Source organism: Canis aureus, chromosome 7 (genome assembly GCF_053574225.1).
Source record: "Canis aureus isolate CA01 chromosome 7, VMU_Caureus_v.1.0, whole genome shotgun sequence".
In the NCBI taxonomy this organism is placed as follows: Eukaryota; Metazoa; Chordata; class Mammalia; order Carnivora; family Canidae; genus Canis; species Canis aureus.
Window position 1 is genome coordinate 28,158,319 of NC_135617.1, and position 20,917 is coordinate 28,179,235.

At 34.8% G+C, this 20,917-nt stretch overlaps 1 protein-coding gene across 7 annotated transcripts in view; it reads left to right on the forward strand.

Moving 5' to 3' along the window:
• The window catches only part of CEP162 (centrosomal protein 162), a 90,014-nt gene that overhangs the window by 26,999 nt on the left and 42,098 nt on the right, over positions 1-20,917 (forward strand). For 5 of the 7 annotated variants that reach the window (XM_077903181.1, XM_077903188.1, XM_077903185.1 and 2 more), the window contains 5 exons: positions 5,524-5,637; positions 9,058-9,249; positions 9,816-9,897; positions 15,196-15,478; positions 16,362-16,623. In XM_077903181.1, coding sequence (XP_077759307.1) covers positions 5,524-5,637; positions 9,058-9,249; positions 9,816-9,897; positions 15,196-15,478; positions 16,362-16,623 — 933 coding nt within the window. The remainder of the gene's footprint in view (positions 1-5,523; positions 5,638-9,057; positions 9,250-9,815; positions 9,898-15,195; positions 15,479-16,361; positions 16,624-20,917) is intronic. The other 2 variants (XM_077903183.1, XM_077903184.1) reach the window with 2 other exon arrangements.

Below are 20,917 nucleotides of genomic sequence, written 5' to 3' on the forward strand. Positions count from 1 at the left end.
TCTTTTATACTGGTCTTTGGTGACAGTTTTTTAGATTTCACACCAAAAGCCAAGACAACAAAAACAAAAATAAACAAGTGGGAATGCATCAAACTAAAAAGCTTCTGCACAGCATGGGCTGTGCAAAATTAAGAAGCATTCTGTGGAATAAAAGAAATTATTTGCAAACTACATATCCGACACTTGATTAATATCCAAAACATAGAAGGAACTCCTACAACTTAATAGCCAAGAATGACCAGTAGGCACATAAAAAGATGCTTAACTTTACTAATCATCAGGAAAGTGACATTAAACACCACTGTGAGGGGATCCCTGAGTGGCTCAGCGGTTTAGCACCTGCCTTCAGCCCAGGGCCTGATCCTGGGGTCCCGGGATCAAGTCCCGCATCAGGCTCCCTGCGTGGAGCCTGCTTCTCCCTCTTCCTGTGTCTCTGCCTGTGTGTCTCTCTGTGTGTCTCTCATGAATAAATAAATGAAATCTTTAAAAAAAAAAAAACAAAAACAAAACAAAAAACCACTGTGAAATATCACCTCACACCTGCTAGGCAGCTGTTATCAAAATGATAAGAGATAAATGCTGGTGAGGATGTAAAGGGAACTCTTGTCTGCTATTGGTGGCATTATAGACTGGTATAACCACAATGGGAAACAGTATGAAGACTCCTCAAGAAATTAAAAATAGAACTATTACATGATCCAACAGTGCCACCTTTAGAGATATATATATATATATATATATACATATATAATATTAGAAATATATAGAAAACAGTCATTATCTCAGATATCTGTATTTCCATTTTCATTGCAGCATTATAATAGCCTAGGTATGGAAACAACCTAATGTCTGTCAATGGATGAATGAAAATGTGACATATACTAATGGAATATTCATATATAATGAGGAATATTACTCTTTAATAAAGGAAATACTTTCAACAATATACATGAACTTGGCTAAGTGAAATAGCAAGACAAAGATGAATATTGCATAGTATCACTTATAGGTAAAATCTAAAAACAAAAGTTGAACTCAGAAACAGAATAGAATGATGGTTGCCAGAAGCTGAAGGGTGGGGAAAATCAGAAGAGGTTGGTAAAAAGGTATAGACTTTCAGTTATAAAGTCTGAGAATTTATATAACATGATGAATACAGTTGTGACTATTATATAATTGAAACTTACTGAGACAGAACTTGTGTTTTCATCAAAAAAAAAAGTGAGGTGATACATGCATTAATTTACTCAGTTGTAGGAATCGCTTCACAATGTATATGTAAATCATCATGTCCACGTTAAATATATTAAAATTTTATTTGTTAGTTATACCTCAGTGAAGCTAAAAAAGAAAAGACAAAGATAATTGGTAGTAGAAAGTGTAATTTACAGGTTGAAAGACTTTTACAGTGAAAATTAGAAAACTATTGAAGAAAACACAGATAAATGGAAAGACATCCTGTGCTTATGGATTGGTAGAATTAATACTGTTAAAATGTCTGTACTACCTAAAGTGGTCTACAAGTCTACAAGATAATCCCCATCAAAGTCCCAATGGCATTCCATTTTAAAATTTATGGGGAATTACCAAAGACTCCATTAGCCAAAACAAACTTGAGAAAGAGCAATACTGGAGGCATCACTCTCCTGATTTGAAAATATATTACAAAGCTATAGTAATCAGAACAGTATGGTATTCGCATAAAAACAGACATATAAAACCATTGAAACTATAGAATAGCCTAGAAATAAATTTACACATCTATGGTCAACTGATCTTCAACAAGGGAGCCAAAAATATACAATGAAGAAAGTATAGTCTCCTTAATATAGGCATACCTTGTTTTATTGTGCTTTGCTTTATTGTGTTTCACAGATACTGGGTTTTTTACAAATTTAAAGTTTGTGGCAGTCTTGCATTGATCAGGCCTATCAGTGCATTTTTCCAACAGCACCGCTCACTTCATGTATCTGTGTTATATTTGGTAATTCTGTGATTTTTCAAACTTTTTCATTATTATATTTGTTATAGTGATCTGTAATTAGTGATCTTTGATTTTACTCTTGTAACTGTTTTGGGGCACCGTGCCCATGTAAGATGGCAAACTTAATTGATAAATGTTGTGTTCTGACTGCTCCACTGACAAGCTGTTACCCCATCTTTCTCCCTCTCCTCAGGCCTCCCTATTACTCAAGGTACAACAGTATTGATATTAGGCCAGTTAAGAACCTAATAGTGGCTCTAAGTGTTTGAGTAATAGGAAGAGTCACCTGTCTTTCACTTTATATCAGAAGCTGGAAATAATTCAACTTAGTGAGAAAGGCATGTTGAAAACTGAGATAGGCCATAATACACCTGATCACCCAAGAGTTCTGATAGAAATGTATGTTGAGATTCATGTGGTTTTCTTGCCTATGTTTTGTAACACAGTATCATTCTGCAGGCCACGGATCAGAGTAATTTTGACTTTCAAGTCTTACTATTTAAGAAATACATTTTATATGGCTATAATTGTGCTAGATGGTGATTCTGATGGATCTGGGTAAAGCAAATTGAAACCGTCTGTAAAGGATTCACCATTTTGGATGTCATTAAGAACACTCGTGATTACAGGAAGAGGTTAAAATATCAACAGAGTTTAGAAGGAGTTGATTCCAACCCTCATGGATGACTTGGAGAGGTTCAGGATTTTGGTGGAGGAATTAAGTGCAGATGTGGTAGAAATAGCAAGAGAACTAGAAGGGGAGCCTGAAGATAGGACTGAATAGCTGCCACCTTATGGTCACACTTAAAAGGATGAGGAGCTGCTTCTTATGGATAACCACAGAAAGTGGTTTTTTGAGATGGTATCTCCTCCTGGTGAAGACACCATGAAGATTGTTGAAATGACAACAGAGAATCTAGGATATTACATAAGCTTAGTTGATAAAGCAAGTGACAGGGTTTGAGAGATTCAGTTCCAATTTTGAGAAAGTTCTGTGGGTAAAATGCTATCAGAATTGTATGCTGCATAGAAATAAATCATTTGTGAAAGGAAGAGTCAGTTGATGTAGCAAACTTCATTGTCTTACTTTAAGAAACTCATACAGCCACCCCCACCTTCAGCAGCCACCACCTTAATCAATTAGCAGATATCAACATTGAGGCAAGACTCCACTAGCAAAGAGATTACAACTTGCTGAAAGTTCAGGTGATGGTTGGTATTTTTTAGCGATAAAGTATTTTTAAACTGAGGTATGTACATAATTATAGATGTAATGCTATTGCACACTTAATAGAGTACAGTATAGTGTAAATATAACTTTTATATGCACTGAGAAACCAAACAAATTAATCTGGCTTTATCACAATTTTTGCTTTATTGCAGTGGTCTGGAATTGAACTTTGCAGTATCTCTGAGTTATGCCTGTATATGATATTTAAAAACTAGATATGGGATCCCTGGGTGGCGCAGCGGTTTGGCGCCTGCCTTTGGCCCAGGGCGCGATCCTGGAGACCCGGGATCGAATCCCACGTCGGGCTCCTGGTGCATGGAGCCTGCTTCTCCCTCTGCCTGTGTCTCTGCCTCTCTCTCTCTCTCTCTCTGTGACTATCATAAATAAATAAAAATTAAAAAAAAATAAAATCTTTAAAAACTAGATATTCACATGCAGAGGAATGAAATTAGACCCTATCTCACCTCACATATGAAAGTCAACTCAAGATGGATCAAAGGCTTAAATAATAAAACCTGAAACTGTAAAATAACTAGAAGGAAAAATAGGGGAAAAAACTTCGCATTGCACTAGGGAATAATTTTTTAGATGTGACCCCAAAACACAGGCAAAAAAAGCAAAATTAGACAAATGGGATTGCATCAAACTAAAATGCTGTCTAGCAAAGGAAAAAGCAGGGTGAAAAGGCAACCTATAAAATGGGAGAAAATATTTGTAAGCCATATTTCTGATAAGTTAATATCTAAAATATATAAGGAATTCATGCAACTCAATAGCAAAAAAACTGGATAACTCAATTAAAAGTGATCATAAGACCTCGACATTTTTCAAAAGAAGGCACACTAATGACCAACAAACACAGGTAAAGATGCTTAACTTCAGTAATCAGAAAAATGCAAGTCAAATGAGATATCCCCTTCCTACCTGTCAGATTGGCTATCAAAATATCATGTTGATGAGGAGAGAAGGAAACTTTTTCTACACTGTAGATGGAATGTAAATGGGTGCAGCCACTATGGAAAACCATATGGAAATTCCTGAAAAGAATTTAATATGGAACTGCCTTATGATTTAGTAATTCCACTTCTGGATATATTTTTTTGAAGAGATATCTGTACTCCCACATTCACTGCAGTATTATTTACAATAGCCAAAATATGAATACAACATAAATGCCATCAACAGATGAATGATAAAGAAAATGTACTTGTAGGAGGACACTGTGGAGGACATCATGCTAAGTGAAATAAGCCAGATGCAGAAAGGCATATGCAAATCAAATTTCAAAGGCCAAAGGAGTCCTAAGTCCGCAGGAAAAGGCTAACAAGTCCAGCTTGACAAGAAATGGTTTATTAAGGGAACTTAGAGGCGGAAGCATTTTCTGTGCACCGCAAGATGAATAGATCTCTACAACCCCACCTCCTTAGGACCTGCCTGTAGAGCTCTAGAGGCTGGTAGTACATGCTGAGGGACCAATGAAGAGGAGAATGTTTAAGAATAGGTGTAGATCATAGTCCTAGCTCCAGGGCAGGTTACAGATGCTATGCTCGAGGGTGTACTTAACAGATGTGGTTAAGGAAAAGCAGAGAATGTTGGATGGCAGCTGTGCTCAAGAAGGTTTCAAGTCACAAAATAGTTGTCATGGCAGTTATGTCCAAGATAGCGTTAGTCATATTCACACATGCATGATCTCACATGTGGAATCTTAAAAATGTTAAACTTGTAGAAACAAGAGAGTAGAATGATGGTTAACAGGAACTAGGGGAGGAGGATTTGGGAAGATGTTAGTTAAGGAGTACAGAGTTTCAGTTATACAAGATAAGTTCTGGAGATCTAATATACAACAATATGGTTATAGATAACAATATTGTATACTTGAAATTTGATAAAGGGGGAAATCTTAAATATTCTCACCACATGCATATATAAAAGATACCTAACCGAAAGGTAAGGTAATGGATATCTTAATTAGTTTGGTTGTGGTCAGTATTTCACAGTATGTACATATATGAAAACATGAAATTGTACATCTTACGTATATAACTTTCAGTTGTCAACTATACCTCAGTAAATTGGAGGGGGAGAATATTTCTTTTTTGTTATTTTTTCACAGACCCTTTGCATTCCACATGTATGTAAGTGTAGTTATGCATGTTAATACAATCATGCTTATTACAGATACATGATTATATACTCTTTATATGTGAATATTTATCTTTGTTTTTATGTAGCTTGTACATGATTAAAATATTAAATTGAAGGAACCATACAAACTTTTCTATATTCCTCTAATTTTTTTTTTTTTAAGTGGTGCTGCTTGATTCTTTAGACTCTGTTGGAGAGGTCAAGCTTGATGAACAGGATAGAGCAACTAAGCCGGAAGCCCTACCAGAAATGGCAGATAATGAAATGACAGGAACAGGTAAAAGTGAAAAACTATTCTCTAAATATGTAAGTTTAAGACTAGTTGACTTTATTTCCAGAGAAATAAATATATAATATATAATAACTATATCAACAATAAAAAAATTAAGGGAGGGTGTAGAGGGAGAGGGAGAGAGAGAATCTTAAGCAGGCTCTGTAACCAGCACAGAGCTCAATGCAGGGCTCAATCTCATGACCCTGAGATCATGACCTGAGCTGAAATCAAGAGTCAGATGTTTAACCAACTGAGCCAATTGTTGGTACCTCAACAATCAAATTTTAAATCCCACTTTTTTTTTTTTTTTTACCATTATTAACAACTTAAATAATCTAAATTTGCCAATGGTGGCAATGTTAGGCCAAATAAAGTGTATTTTTAATAAAAAGTTATTAATAAATTAATGAATGCTGTTATACAAAGTACAACACTATAGGTGAATATGAATTAATTTTCTGTGTTCATCCAGAGCATGTTCTGTTAAATTTGGAACATGTAGGAGAAATGAGATTTCAGTCTTACTTTGCTTTTCCATTGTTCCTTCTGTGTGAGAGAAAGCTAAAGCACATTCCAAAATTCCAAAATGCCTTGGACCATCTAGACTTTTCTAAAGGTTATAAAGATCTTCAAGACAGTGCCTTTTCAAATTATTAAGGCAGTGGAATGCTTACTTCCAAATGAAATTCAGTATGGTACTCTCTGTGTAGAGAAGTATGTTATTTTATCAGTATAAATATAAATGTTTATATTTGTTATATTTACTTACAAAGTTGATGAGAACAAGCATGGTCTTTTGAAATTTTTAAAATCAGAAGTTTTAGGCATTTGTTATATTCTTACATCACCATCAGATTTCTGTTATGTTTGTATATCTTATTTTGTTGTATAACATTAAAATATTCTTGGTTTATTGCATAAATAGTTGCTAATGAGAACTTTTTAATCAACTAGCTTTGCAGGTCTCAATTGACCAGTATAGTCAATTAACTAATCCAGACTTGAAACAGAAGAGCAATAGAAATGATAAATCACTAGCCAGCTCTAAACATCTGCTTGCATTTTATTTTTATTTTTTATTTCTTCTTACTTTTTTTATTGAAGCATAATATACCCACAGAAAAGTTTGTGTATAATAATAGTGCAACCTGATGAATTTTCATATATTGAACACACCCATGTAACCAACAACCAGATCAAAAAGCAAAGCATGACCAAAACCACAAAGTCCACGCAAGATCTTATTTCTAGTCACTGCTGTTCCAAAAGTCACCACTATCTTGTTTCATCTACTTCCATTTAAAAATGTAATTATGAAAGTAAAAAAAATTTCAACAGAATTTTCCCATCAAGTCCTGTTACTCATTTAGTTATTACCCAGTTTAATATTCGCCATAATGAAAGCATGTGCTGAACACATGTTCTTCAGTCTTACTGCTATTTGAGTCCATATCACGTATGTGCTATGATAGTCAACCCACATGTACAGTTTTTAGTAAGCTGACACAAAATCTTGTAAAAGACCAATATAGAGTTACAGCTTTTCTAATCAGTGATGCAATATAGGAAATTCATTTATAAGACGTGCATGAAAATTAAGCAGGAGGCAAAAGTTACCATGCTGATGGTTTTCAAAATAATATGGTTATATAGATGGCACAGTTGAATGTGCAGATTAATTTCTGTTTTTACATTTTAAAGCACAATTTAAAATGAAATTTCAATCAAACATTGGTAGAACCCATGATTTTCTGAGAAACTGTGATTTTGTAAAATGCAATATGAAAACTACCACTGTAGTTTATAAGAAAAAGAAGGTATTGCTAAATGAAAAAACTCTTAAGATAATTTAAGCAATTATAGAAAGCTGTAATTTTCTGGTCTTATTTCTTAAATGCTTTTGACTCAGATAATTTGATTGTTATTACTGGAAGATAGTAAGTATGATCATTTTGTCACATTGCCTTAGACTCATATTCCCAGCCTTGCCAATTATCAGCTGTGTGACACTGGACAATTAATACCTCTAAGCCTGTTTCCTCATCTTTAAAATGAGGTCTTGTGTTGGTCAACTCAGATAATGTATAACGCCTTGTTTATTGTTAAAGATTCAATATGCAGTAGTACTATATGGTTCTTATCACTATTAGTTATACCAACCCTCTGTTGATGGTAGAAATTATAATAAAAAATTTGAGGGCATACAGTATAAATACTTATGGACTGTGCGGTATTGAGTTTACTTACTATTTCAAAAATACACTAGAAAATCTTCAAATGAGCATCTGAACTTGATTTGAGAACTGAAACATCAGATGGTTGTTTTGTTTTCTTTTTCATAATGTTTAAGTATTAAGCAACCTCAGTTTAAGTGATACATTGTCAAAGATCATCTTTTTAAAAAGGTATCACTTTTGAAATTCTTTGCACTTTATTGTATTAGAAAGGTTGGTAACTGTAAAAAATGGGGGCCAGATCCAGCCTTCTGCTTATTTTCATTTGTCTCCTGGGCAGGTACCATTTTGTGCTATGGCCACCTGTGTGGAGCATTTACAGGATGGCAGTACTGCTTCACAACTAGATCCCTGCCTCTGCAATGTAGGATTTGACACTTCTCAACTCCCTAAAATAGAAAAATTAGGGAGCTTTTGACTTGTAATAATATATTAAATAACCACATAGAATCCTCTTTTTTTAGCATAAAAGGCAGAGAAGTCAGCCCTTTCCAGTTAAGGCTATATTGGCTGTTTTATTTTTAAGCATTAATTAATTGATCATGAATAGTAACAGAAAAGGAGACTACTTACCTTATTTCTCTTCTTTTTTCCCCACTGTTCTATGACTCTTTTATTTTTTTCTCTAATCTTGAAAATTCCAGTGTTAGGAATGAAAAGTACAAAATGAGTAAGAAAAATACTTACAAAATCTTAGATCATTTTTGTCATTAGAATCTTCAAATTCTTTTTTCCAGAACATATTTATTAGTTGGTGGGAGGAGGAGGAGGTTAATAGGGAAGGTAGAGTGAACAATGAAATCAGGTTTTCTGTTTTGGATGACTAGATGAATAGTGATGCCATTAGCTACGATACTGGTAGTAGAACAAGTTTTGTTGGGGAATATAATTAATTCAGTTGGGGATATGTTAAATTTGATTTACTTATTATAGAATAGTGTAAATGTCTGTTAGAAAATTTAATATTCAGAAAACAAGTAAGGACAAAAGACATAGATTTGGGTGTCACAATCATATGGGTAATAGCTGAGGTACATATTACCAAGGTTTGTATTTGACTCTGTCTTTGTAATGTTGCTGTTGTTCTTCCAGCCTTGTTCACCATTCCAAACACATTAAAGAATGATATTTGTGTTTTGTATCTCATGTATTCATGTGATTATACTGGAAATTACATTTATTTCAACAGGTGTTTCTTATGGACAAAGCAATAGTGATATTGAAGCTCTACATCAGGCATATTGTCATATAGCCCATTCTTTAGGAGAGGTGGACGAACAAAGAACTGAGAGTAATGCAGTGGAAAATACCAAGAACTCAGTGAAAGATTATCCTCAGGAAAGTGAAATGTCCTCTAAAAACGCCTCTACTACGGAATCTGGTAAAAGTTCATTTGAGACCTTCTCTGAACAGTTTCTAGTATAATTTAAATGTAGTTGGCTTTAATGATTGTTTCTCAGTCTCTGAATTTAAAGGGTTTGTTAAAATGGAATTTGGGAATAGTGGTTTAGCTATAAAGTTAGAGCTGAACATGGTTAAAATGTCAATTCCTCCTTTAGTGTGCCTCGATCAAATTAGGAAATCACTTAAACATTTTCACATTTTTTATGCTTTTCCTCATGCATATTCTAAAGTTATTCTTTCAATAAAGAACGTTATTTTGGGATCAACTAAATATATATTTAACAAACATTTGTACATGTATTGGCACACCCATACACATATATTTAATATTGATATAGTTAGGCACATCAAATATATATACATATTTAAAATGTAAATCAAAAGAGATTTTCTTGATACAAGTAAGTTTATAGAGGGAAACTGGATTTATTGTATATGTCATTTTGTTAACTCTGTCAGAAAAAATGTAATCATAGTGAGACTGAAACACTAAGCAATTAACATAATTTTTTGGGTTGCTATTTTAACTTTTTTTCCTCTTAGATCTGCCCACGGTAGAGGAGCTGATGAAACCTATTAGAATAGATGCCTTTGGTGTCAGTGGTTTTGATTTGCAACCTGTCAGGTATGAGAATTTTTTGGAATGGATTGTGCAGATTATTTATTTGTTTATTGTTTTGTTACTGGAAACTTTTAGAGTTATTTCTTTTATATACTCATTCCTAGTGAATGATTAATGAGTAGCTTATATGAGTCTGTGAGTCACTGCTCTCTTCTTATTTAGTTCTTTATCAAAATCCTTCTAGTGCTAAAATTAAAAAAAAAAATTTTAGATGCCACTAAAAAAAAAAAAAAAAAGCCTGCCATTTTGTAAGTAGCCTGAAGGCTTTTTACTGAAAGCTAAAATCCTTTCAGCTTTTTTTTTTTTTTTTTTCAAGATTTTATTTATTGGGCAGCCCGGGTGGCTCAGTGGTTTAACACTGCCTTCAGCCCAGGGCCTGATCCTGGAAACCTGGGATCAAGTCCCACATCAGGCTTCCTGCATAGAGCCTGCTTCTCCCTCTGCCTGTGTCTCTGCCTCTCTCTCTCTCTCCCTGTCTCTCATGAATAAATAAAAATAAAAAATAAATTAAAAAAAAGATTTTATTTATTTATTCATGAGAGACAGGCAGAGGGAGGAGAAGCAGGCTCCATGCAAGGAGCCTGATACAGGACTGGATCTGGGGAATCCAGGATCATGCCCTGAGCCAAAGGCAGATGCTCAACTGCTGAACCACCTAGGTGTCCCTCCTTTCACCTTTAAATAGCTCAGGGCAGTTGATTTGAACAGTGAGAGGGACCATGAATTTTATTCTGTACACATATAGATTTGCTTCTTTATAAACCAGTTTGTTTTGCACTTAGTTACAGACCAGCCATTGTCTTACAGTGTAAGTTTTATGGTCACAAGAGGAGCAGGCTTCATGAAAATGCACTGCCACAGTACATTTAATGGAAGCTTGTGGAACCTCACTGTGATTCTCCAACACACAGAGTAGCACGTCACAGTAACCTTACATTTGTGTTACATTCTTTAGAGTGTCACATCCATCATCTCATATGATCCTCATAACAAATAGGTCAGGCATCTATATCTGCATTATTCAAGTGATGAAACAGATAAACCAATTTAGTGGTGGAGCTTTCATAAGAATCATATGATGATAACGGTGGAGGTGGTGGTGATTAACAGCTAACATTTTTATCACATGCTTACTGTGGGCCAGGTACTGTGTAGAGTTCTTTACATATTAGATTTCATTTAATCTTACAGTAACTCTATGAGGTATATTGTAATATCATCTTCATTTCATAGGTAAGAAAACTGAGGCTTAAGGAAGTTAAATAGGAGCACCTGCATGGCTCAGTCAATTAAGTGACCAACTCTTGATTTTGCCTCAGGTTATGGTCTCGGTTGTGAGATTGAGCCCCCTGTCAGACTCTATGCTGGGTGTGGAATCTGCTTGAGATTCTCTCTCTCCCCTTCGGTTCCTCCTCCCTCCCCCCCGCCAAAAAAAAAGAAATGAAAGAAATTGCTCAAGATCATATTGAGGAAAACTACAAGTCCATGTGCTTAACCACTTACATTGTCAGATCTTTGATCTCCATGAAATATTTCTGTGAGAAGCCTGTCATCCATTCATGTATTCATTCATTCGTGATTTCAACAAAGTTTGAACCCCTCCTTGTACTACATACATCCTCATTGTCTAAATCCACTTGTAGGGATTTCTCATCCTGTTTCTCCGTTTGTGCTAGTTGAGAGAAAACAAGGCAATGAAGCTTACACTAAAGCCCATTTACTTGAATTCTAAGTCTAGTACTCTTCCACTGATCTGCAGCACTAGTTAGTATGTTTTAAAGAGCAGATTATTCTCACTTATTGCTACTTGGGGGCTATGGTAGTGTTAATGAAGAGATTTGTTTATATATCTTGTGTCTTTGTTGGCATAGGTGGAATCATTTTACTTAATGTGAATTCTAAATAGAGATTCTTTTCATATATGTTTAAAGTCTAAAAACAATTGTACTTACATTATTAAAAGCATAACAATAATTACAGAAATATCAATAGTATAAACTTTAGTGTACATATCTGAAAACTCTTTAGTAAACTAGAGTAAATAATCCTACTTACTGGGATTATTAAAATTTTGATAGCTAAACATCATGAAAAATTTATTTTTTGCTCTCATCATAATCCCATGTTTGTCAGTGGAGCTGGGATGGGACTCTTCTCCACATAGTCATTGAAGAACCCAGGCTACTTTGTAATCAATATGTGGTTTTAAGGTTATCATAGCCTCATCCAACTAATTGATAAAGAAAGAAAAAAGGTAATTTAGCATAATTCCTTTCAACTGCCTCAACAGAGAAGTGTTACATCACTTTAATTCATATTCTCTTAGTAAGAACTAACACATCTAGCTAACAAGGTCCAAGAGGACTGGGAAATAGGATTTGTTTGTATGCTCAGAAAGAAAAGTAAATAAATGAATTTGATAGCATCTAGTTAGTCTCTACCAGAATCTACCCTTCTAATAGACAAATAATCCATTTTACTCTTTTTCATACAAAGACTTGCTATCTCTTCCCCAAAGCAAATAGCCCAAAATCCCATTCAGGACCACATCCACCTAAAAGGCCAGGATTTTCAGGTGAAGCACAGTCTTCACCAGGTTTGAATATGGCTCTTCACTGTCAATGAATTAAAAACACAGGTTCTATACTTCTTCACCTTCACCCAGTATATGATAGTAAAACTGTAACAAATACTCCCATTCAGAGGTAAAAATATGAAGAAAATATAGCAATCAGTAATGTAACCTTGAAATCCTCTTATAACAATATTTATACTCTTGGCCACAGATGAAGTGAGTTTTGAGGGAGGCTCAAATATGAGATATGAAAGTCATTCTTTTTCCCATCTTGGAGAAAGCATTCCTTTCTTAATCTATTTCCTGCCTGCAGGTTGTTTTAAGGCTCCCAAACAAGTCACTGGCTTTTATTTGTTTGTTTTTTAAATGTGATTGCAGTTTCTTTGTCATTATAGTTTCTTCAAAAAGTTTAGTAGGCTTTTGATTGGTTTGGTTCCAGTCAGTTACATGTGCCAGTAACTACACTTAAAATTAATCTGCTAGACAGAGGTTTTTTTTTTTTTAAAGATTTATTTATTCATTAGAGAGAGAGAGAGACAGCATAAGCAGGGGGAGAGGCAGAGAGAGAGGGAGAAGCAGGCTCCCCGCTGAGCAGGGAGCAGGATGGGATATGATGTTGTGCGATGCAGTGAGATGCAGGGCTCAATCCCAAGACCCTGAGATCATGACCTGAGCTGAAGGCAGATCTTAACCAACTGAGCCACCCAGGCACCCCTAGACAGAGGTTTTTGTTTTGTTTTGTTTTTTAAAAGATTTTATTTATTTATTTATTCATGAGAGGCACAGAGAGAGAGGCAGAGACCTAGGCATAGGGAGAAGCAGACTCCCTGCGGTGAGCCTGATATGGATTCTATCCCAGGACCCCTGGGTGGCTCAATGGTAGACAGGTTTTAAATCTGCTTTAAGTCTGCTTTTTTTGTCTCTCTCTCTCTCTCTCTCTCAATTCAGTTGCAGCTGTCTGGATATTAGTGAGAACAGTAACCTTAAGTGTGAAGATGACTCCTTTATAATTTTTTTTTTTAATTTTTATTTATTTATGATAGTCACAGAGAGAGAGAGAGAGAGAGGCAGAGACACAGGCAGAGGGAGAAGCAGGCTCCATGCACCGGGAGCCCGATGTGGGATTCGATCCCGGGTCTCCAGGATCGCGCCCTGGGCCAAAGGCAGGCACCAAACCGCTGCGCCACCCAGGGATCCCAAGATGACTCCTTTAATATGATCTTTGTCAAAGGACTGAGTCACTCTTTTCAGCTGAGAAGTCTCATGAAATCCTTCTTTGTCATAGCATTTTTCAATGCTGAATCTTAAGAGGCACTAAGTTTCTAGACTCTCTCTGTTCCCTTTGATTTCTTCTTACAAACTGGCACATTTTTATCTTGAGCTCATGTCTTTCTTATAATACCTTGTCAAAAGTAGCCAATAGTAGCTAGCTAGTAGAAATTCTCCTGCCATTTTTCTTAGTACCCCATACTCAAGAGCCATGTGATCTGCCTTATAAACTATTGTAGATGACCATTTAGCAAATGGTTTGTCACTGTAGAACATAGCTACTTCTCCAGTTTCTAGTATCAGTTTCCTTGCCTCCCAAAACCCAGCCACTGAGCCAATGACACATACTCTTGGTTCTTGTGATCATAGCATTCACATTCTAAAGGCAAGAACCTAGTAATTGTATCCAACTAGATTCAGGGAGGTGAGGAAATGTAGTTTAGTTAGTACACAGAAAGACCAGGAATCAGTTTTGATGAGCTTCTAGCCAGATCCTGCTACTATGAAGAAGCAAAGAACTGTTACATTTTCTAATGATTCTAACTACTTTAGAAAGTTCTAACAGTTACTGAGAAGCCAGTCTATCTTATATGAAAATAGTAGCCTCTTAAACTTTGTTTTATAAATGACATTATCTTACTTTTAAGATTAAATGACCTAACAGACCATGATTACATAGTTTGAAAATAACAATATTTATATTTTGGAGCCCCTGTACTGATATTTAACCACATTTAGAACATTTCCTTAAGGGATATTTTCTCTATTTTAAAAAATTGAGTAGTTTCAAATATTTTATTGGATTTTACTGTTTGAAATAACAAATGATTTTATTTCAGAATACTGGTGATTTTCCTATTTTACCTTAAAATTTTTCCCATACTGTTATGAAATTTATGCTTTTTAATATTTATACTGTTTTTCACTGACATAAATTATGCTTCTTTAGTTTCTTCTAAAAATGTGTAAAATGTTTTTCCTGCCTCAAATGCATGTTGACTTTATGATGTTATAATATTTAAAAGATTAATTACACAAAGTTCATTAGAAATTCATTTTTTATTTTTTCTTACACAAAAACAATCTCCGTCCTGCTTTGTTTATCTTCCTTTGAAGTAAGTCTGAGAGTCATCCATGTAATCCCTTATATTCTGCATTAAAATTTTATTATCTGAAATTTAAAACAGTTATATGACACTTTGTGAGTATACTCTGTTAACCAGAAAATAATTTATTTTACATTGATGACCTAATTTGAATAGTTACAAATATTAATTGTATTTAATATATATGTAAATATTATATATTAAATATAAATATTTTTTATATTTTGTGTGTGCAAGTACACGTGTTATGTATATATGTGATATATATGTATGTGTATGTGTGTGTGTATATATATATATAAAACTGATATTGAGGATCACCTAGGGTTCATTCTCTGTTTTGTTTTATAGCTATAAGAAACTGACTGATAGAAAAGAAATTGAATTTGTTAGCCCTTTACCCCTTAGGATGAACCCAAATATTATATCTCAAGAGCCACGAAATGGGAACCAATTTTTTGGCAAAAATGAAGAGAATGTGGTTTTAAAAAAGACAACAAATAAAGATATAGAAAATAGCTATCCAGGAGTAAATACTACAGAAGAACATATAGATAAAATGTACCTTGATATTTTGAGGAAAAAAATATCTGGTGGTTCTTCATTATTGCCTCAGGAGGACAAAATAAATAAAGTAAGTGTTTATAATCTAAGTTGATTTGAAATATTGATAAATGAAGTTACGTAAATACTGTTGAGAAGTAGGTACTTCACAGGTAGTGGGATTGATTACATATTAACCTCCACATAGATCCTGGATATCTGTGAGCAGTTTATTTACTCCACTATCCTGTAAGTCCTCAAATTTTAAAATACCATTATAGCATTAGCTTTCTTTTGGAAGCCGTTCTTTACGTTCTTCATTTGTCTTTAATATGCATAGTCCAGAATTTGAATAGCATAAGAAAATAAAGTTTACTCATCATTGTAGTGCTTTTTATTTAATCTTCCCAGTAAAGTATGTTCTGCAAAAGTAGGTAAGTTAACATTTTATATAAATGCTATTAGCTTTGAGAGTGTTATATTTTGCTGTTCCTTTTTCCTCTGTTCTTTGATCTATTCTGATTTACAGTTTCTTTGATCTCAATATTCTAGTTTGATTTTATGGTTTTGAGTTACATGTTTACCATAAACTGCCTCCAGTATTTGTGGAATAAGGCAGGATATTAATAAATTTTTATCTTGAGAATTCTGGAGGAAAAAAGATACAATTTTATGTCATTTCAAAATAGTTCTTTCCTGCTATCCTCCATCTTAATTCTAGTAATTATACATCTTGCTTTCTGGCAAGCTTATCTTGTTTTATTATTGCTTTGTTTTACTCCTGACTTTGAGGATGTGCTTCAAAATACTAAAATTCCGATGAATTAGACTTTGAGAACTTTAATGTATAGTGATTTGCCTTCTGCAAACTATTATTTAGAAATCACTATGGTTTTGCCATCTGTTAAATTTTCATTTACAACTGGAATTGAAGTTTATTTAAGTCCTAAAAAGGTGCTCCTTGTTGTGTGCAGACTTTTAGATCTCAACTCAGTTCTGGAGAAGAAGGGGCTATACCTGGCAAACAGGTACCATACAAGAAGGCCAGAAGTGCACCTCCCTTACTTAAAAGAAAACCCCAGAGTGGATTATATGCATCAGTTAGGAGCTCAGGCTATGGCAAACCCAGTTCGCCATTCAAGACTTTTTCTACTCTTGAAAAGAAAACCTCAAAGGACATTATGAAAAGCAAAAACTTGAGATCCATTCCTACTTCTAATCAAGCTAGGAAAAAAGGTAATTATATATTCTTTTCGTAATAGAGTTCTGTGCATTTAGCATATTACTTTACTTTCCTTGTTCTCTACTTACTGTATTTCTTTCTCTCCTTGTATGAACTTTTCTTTTCATAGGAAAGAATTAATCTTAAGATAGGACATTCCAAAAAAAAAAAAAAAAAAAGATAGGACATTCCATTTTGGAAGATTCTGTTGACAGGAGGTTTTTGGTCATTAGCTTTAGGCTTTCCTGAATGACACTCATAAAGTATGGGAAATGAATTGGAGAGTCAAACTCATGCTCATCTGGTTGACTTTGGAATATCCAATGTTTACCAGAGAAGAACTACAAATTCAGAATGCAAATACCAACCTGCAAATGAAGGTTGATATAGAAATTATTTGGATATTGGTTCGATATAGACTGAGACAGACTGTCTTATATGTCACATAATGCATATTTTTATATATTGCAGTGCTTCTGTTAGTTATTTCCTAATGCAGTCATTGATATTGACAGTAGGAATGGTAATTTTCAACTTAGAAGCCCATGCAGCTATTAAAAGAAATAGAAGTGTTCAGATCAGACCAACATTCCTGCTGCCTTTAAATTCCAGGGAGAGAGAGCAATAGAGCCAGAAGCATTTTATCTTTACCTTTGTGATTAAATTTAATAGCTGATCAATTTCACCATTATTATATGGTGATATTTGTCATGAGAAGAATTGTCTTCATTGGAAAATTCATTTCTAGCTTGAAATTAAGTCCAGGACCTATTTAACTGTATTTTAAATTCTTTAGGCATTAGAGACTCTCCTGCCTTTGTGTGTGTGTGTTTGTTGCTGCAACCTGTGCATCTAAGATGGAAAGGAAGGCCAAGGCTGATTTATATTAGAGTAGAGGAGAACAGGAGCAGGAGGTGGTTATTTTGGAGAGACAGGAATATGATTCTATAGGATTAATTCAGGCATCCTTTCCTCTTGTTCTTAACCTGTAGGCCTCTCATTCCTTTCCCTACAAAGTCTTTGAATTTTCTTGTTTTCTCTTATTTTTGAAATGACTGTTCTATGTGCAAGTGAAGATGACAAGGAGCCAATTAAATAGAAAACTCTAGAGTTCAAGAGGGAGGTATGGACTGCAAGATATGATTTAGGAGTTATTGTTAAAACTAATATAGATGGTTTTTAAGCCGTAAGACTAACAAAGGTTATCGAGAGAGTAAACATTGCAATAGAAGAAAAGCAAACCAAGGCCTGAGCCCTGGGCATGCTAACCTTAGGAGGTCAGGAAGAAGAGGAGTAACCTGCAAAGAGAATAATGTCAGAGGAAACCTGAATGTGTGGGATCCTGAAAGCCAAGTGAAGAAAGGAGGATTGATTTATCTATCATTTGCTGCTGAGAGAGAAAGGAAAATAGGAACTAGGAATTGACCTTTGGGTCAGTAAACTGGACAGTTTCCACACTTATGCGGCTGTAAAAGCCAGGCTAAATGAGAATAGGAGAGATAGGAGGGATACTTACTTTATTGACCAGGAGGAAAGAGTGTAAAAGGCAGGAAAAAGTGTGGTAGTAGCTGACATGGGAAGTAAAGTCAAGAAAAAGCTTTTTGTTTTGCCTTTTGTTGTTTTGTTGTTGTTAATGGTAGAAATAATAGTATGCCTAATAGTATGTTTATGCTTTTTGGAAAGATTCAGTAGATTTGTGATGGTAAGAGGGGAAGAACTGCTAGAGCAATGGCCTTGAGTAGAGGAGGTGTAATGGAATCTAGTGTTAACTGGAAGGGTTGGCTCTAGATAGAGGCATGGATAGCTTATCTATAGAAGCAGATGGGAAGGGGGAAGACATGGGTACAGATAGTTGGTGGTTGGGTAGAAATGGTAAAAGAATGTAGATGATTTCTTCTGATTGCTTCCATTTTCTCTAAGATATAAAACATCATTAGCTGGCATTGTGGGTGGAGTTAGGAGTGTTGGAGGAGAGAAGACGACATCCTGGAGAACTAGACTGCCTGCAGAGGAGTCTTCTTAAAGTTGGTGATTATACATTTAAATTGATACTAGGTAGTGTATTTGTGTGTGCATATCAACATTTGCTACATGATTGGAGGTGTTGAGTAGTTGTATAGTTGGATTTACCATTTTGCCAAATGAGTGCGGTGAACTGAGACAGGAGCAAGGGAGCTAATGGTGTATATGGAATTCAAGTTGAGTAAGGAAGGAAGACAGGACATCAAGGGGTGTAATACAGTGTAAAACAGGTAGAAACAATCATCTGTGAGTGCCACTGATGTTAAAGGATTGATGGAATTCAGGTACCAGAGAGCATAAAGTGAAAGATAGGATTGACAGAGAGTAAATGCCTAAGACTGAGATTAGGAGTGATTGTGTTACTGGTAAACAAAGGCCTAGAGTATACCAATGGAATTAAGTAGCTGAGGTGGAAGGGTTTTAAGTATAGGGATCCAAAAGCCAAGGGTTGAAAGGATCACCTAGGAGTATATTGAAATTACTAAGAATGAAGACAGAAGTAATATCACATTTGGTGGAAAAGAAATGAGGGGCATGATTTAGAGGTCAGTGGATGAAAGCAACAATATTTTATGAGTATTTTTTTCATATTTTCAAAATTTTATAATATTTGTGACTACCAAAATAAAAACAGAAAAATTGACATTAAAGTATAATGATAAACTTGACTGTCCATGTTTATACTGAGTTACTTTTTTTCATTAGACTATTAAGTGTGATATTTAAAAATCCTTTTATTATAAAATTCCCCCAGAGCAATTTTAGTTTTATTAAGAAGAATTTTAATTCCTTTGGGATGGTTGTTACTTTTCGCAGGTTGGGTTCTCCAACTAGACTCTGAGAGATTAGTATACAGAAAGTCTAGAGAACACACATGTAATCAGCATTGGTTACGATGAAAAATAAGCCAGCTGCTGGGGCTTACTCAGAGTTTCTCTTTTTTATGTAATAAGAAGGCAGGGATAGGCAGTTCAGAGCTGGTGCCATTGTGCAAGGAACCATATCCCTTCTTGTTTCATGCTGCAAAAAAATCCTTCATCTGTGAGTTTTGTCTTCATTATCAAAAGATGGCTACTTAGCCTCCAGGCCAGATCGGCAGGAGAGGTAAAAAGGTCTGTGTTAGTTAAATCATCAAATTCTTCATCGGGAAAGTAGTGATTTTCTGGACACCCCATATAAGACTTTTGCTTTCATCTTATTAGCCTGAATTTTGATCTTGTGGTCACCCTCAGTTGCCTGGAGTCCAGGGAAATGAGACTTTCAACTGGGTACATTGCTGCCCAGGGTAAAATTCATACGAAAGTTTCTATTAATACAGAGGAGGAGGAGATTGGCAATTATCAGCACCTCCTGTGTGCTTGTCTTCCTTTTTATTCTAAATTAATTTTCTTTGGCTATTAAGTTATGTTTTTTTAGACTAATAAGTTTCTTGTCACAGAAGGAATAGTTGCTCATTATTTAAATTTAAAAATACAGAAAAGTAAAAAGAAAACAAACACTTAGCAAGAAGCATTGGGTGTCACACCAAGTGAGCATCATTTTGTGCTTCTCATGTGTATATTCTTGTTCTTATACAGATAAAAGGAAGCATAGATGAGTGGATGGAAGGAAGGAGACAGGCAGACATATGGCTAAATGGACAAAACATTTTGTAAGAATAGGATCACTCTTTACAAGTTCTTTTTTTTTTTAGATTTATTTATTTATTTTTGAGAGAGAGCACATGCACACACAGACAAGTGTGTGAGAGGGGCAGAGGGTAAGAGAGGGAGACACTCCCAAGTGTACTCCCCATTGAGCATGGAGCCCAACTCGGGTCTTAAGCCCACGCTCAACCAAATGAGCCATCCAGGTTCTCCTACAAGTTTTTTAAAATATTAGATTTAGTTTTTCTTAAATCTGTAAAAAGAAAAATAAACTTCATCCTAAGAAATATTATATTCCAAAAGATCCCTTTAAGAAAATAGATTTTGAAAAACACTCAAAGATTGCCAAATCATGCTGCTTTTAACTGCATTTTCAATACTTCCCCCACTCACATACCTTTTATTCATTTTGATTGATTTCATTTTTACTTGTTCAAATTTATTTATTCTCTACTTCAACCTTAATTCCCCTCAGCTTTTGAATTTAGGTCTTGGTTCTGGTTATTAAAGAGATGGAATGTTTTTCATAAGTCACTTAGCCATAGCTTCTCCATTCTGGAATTATTTTGGTTTGTTTCTTATTTGAATAAATTTCCTTGATGCATTGTTTATTTCAAGAAGGGTTCATGAGGTCCACATT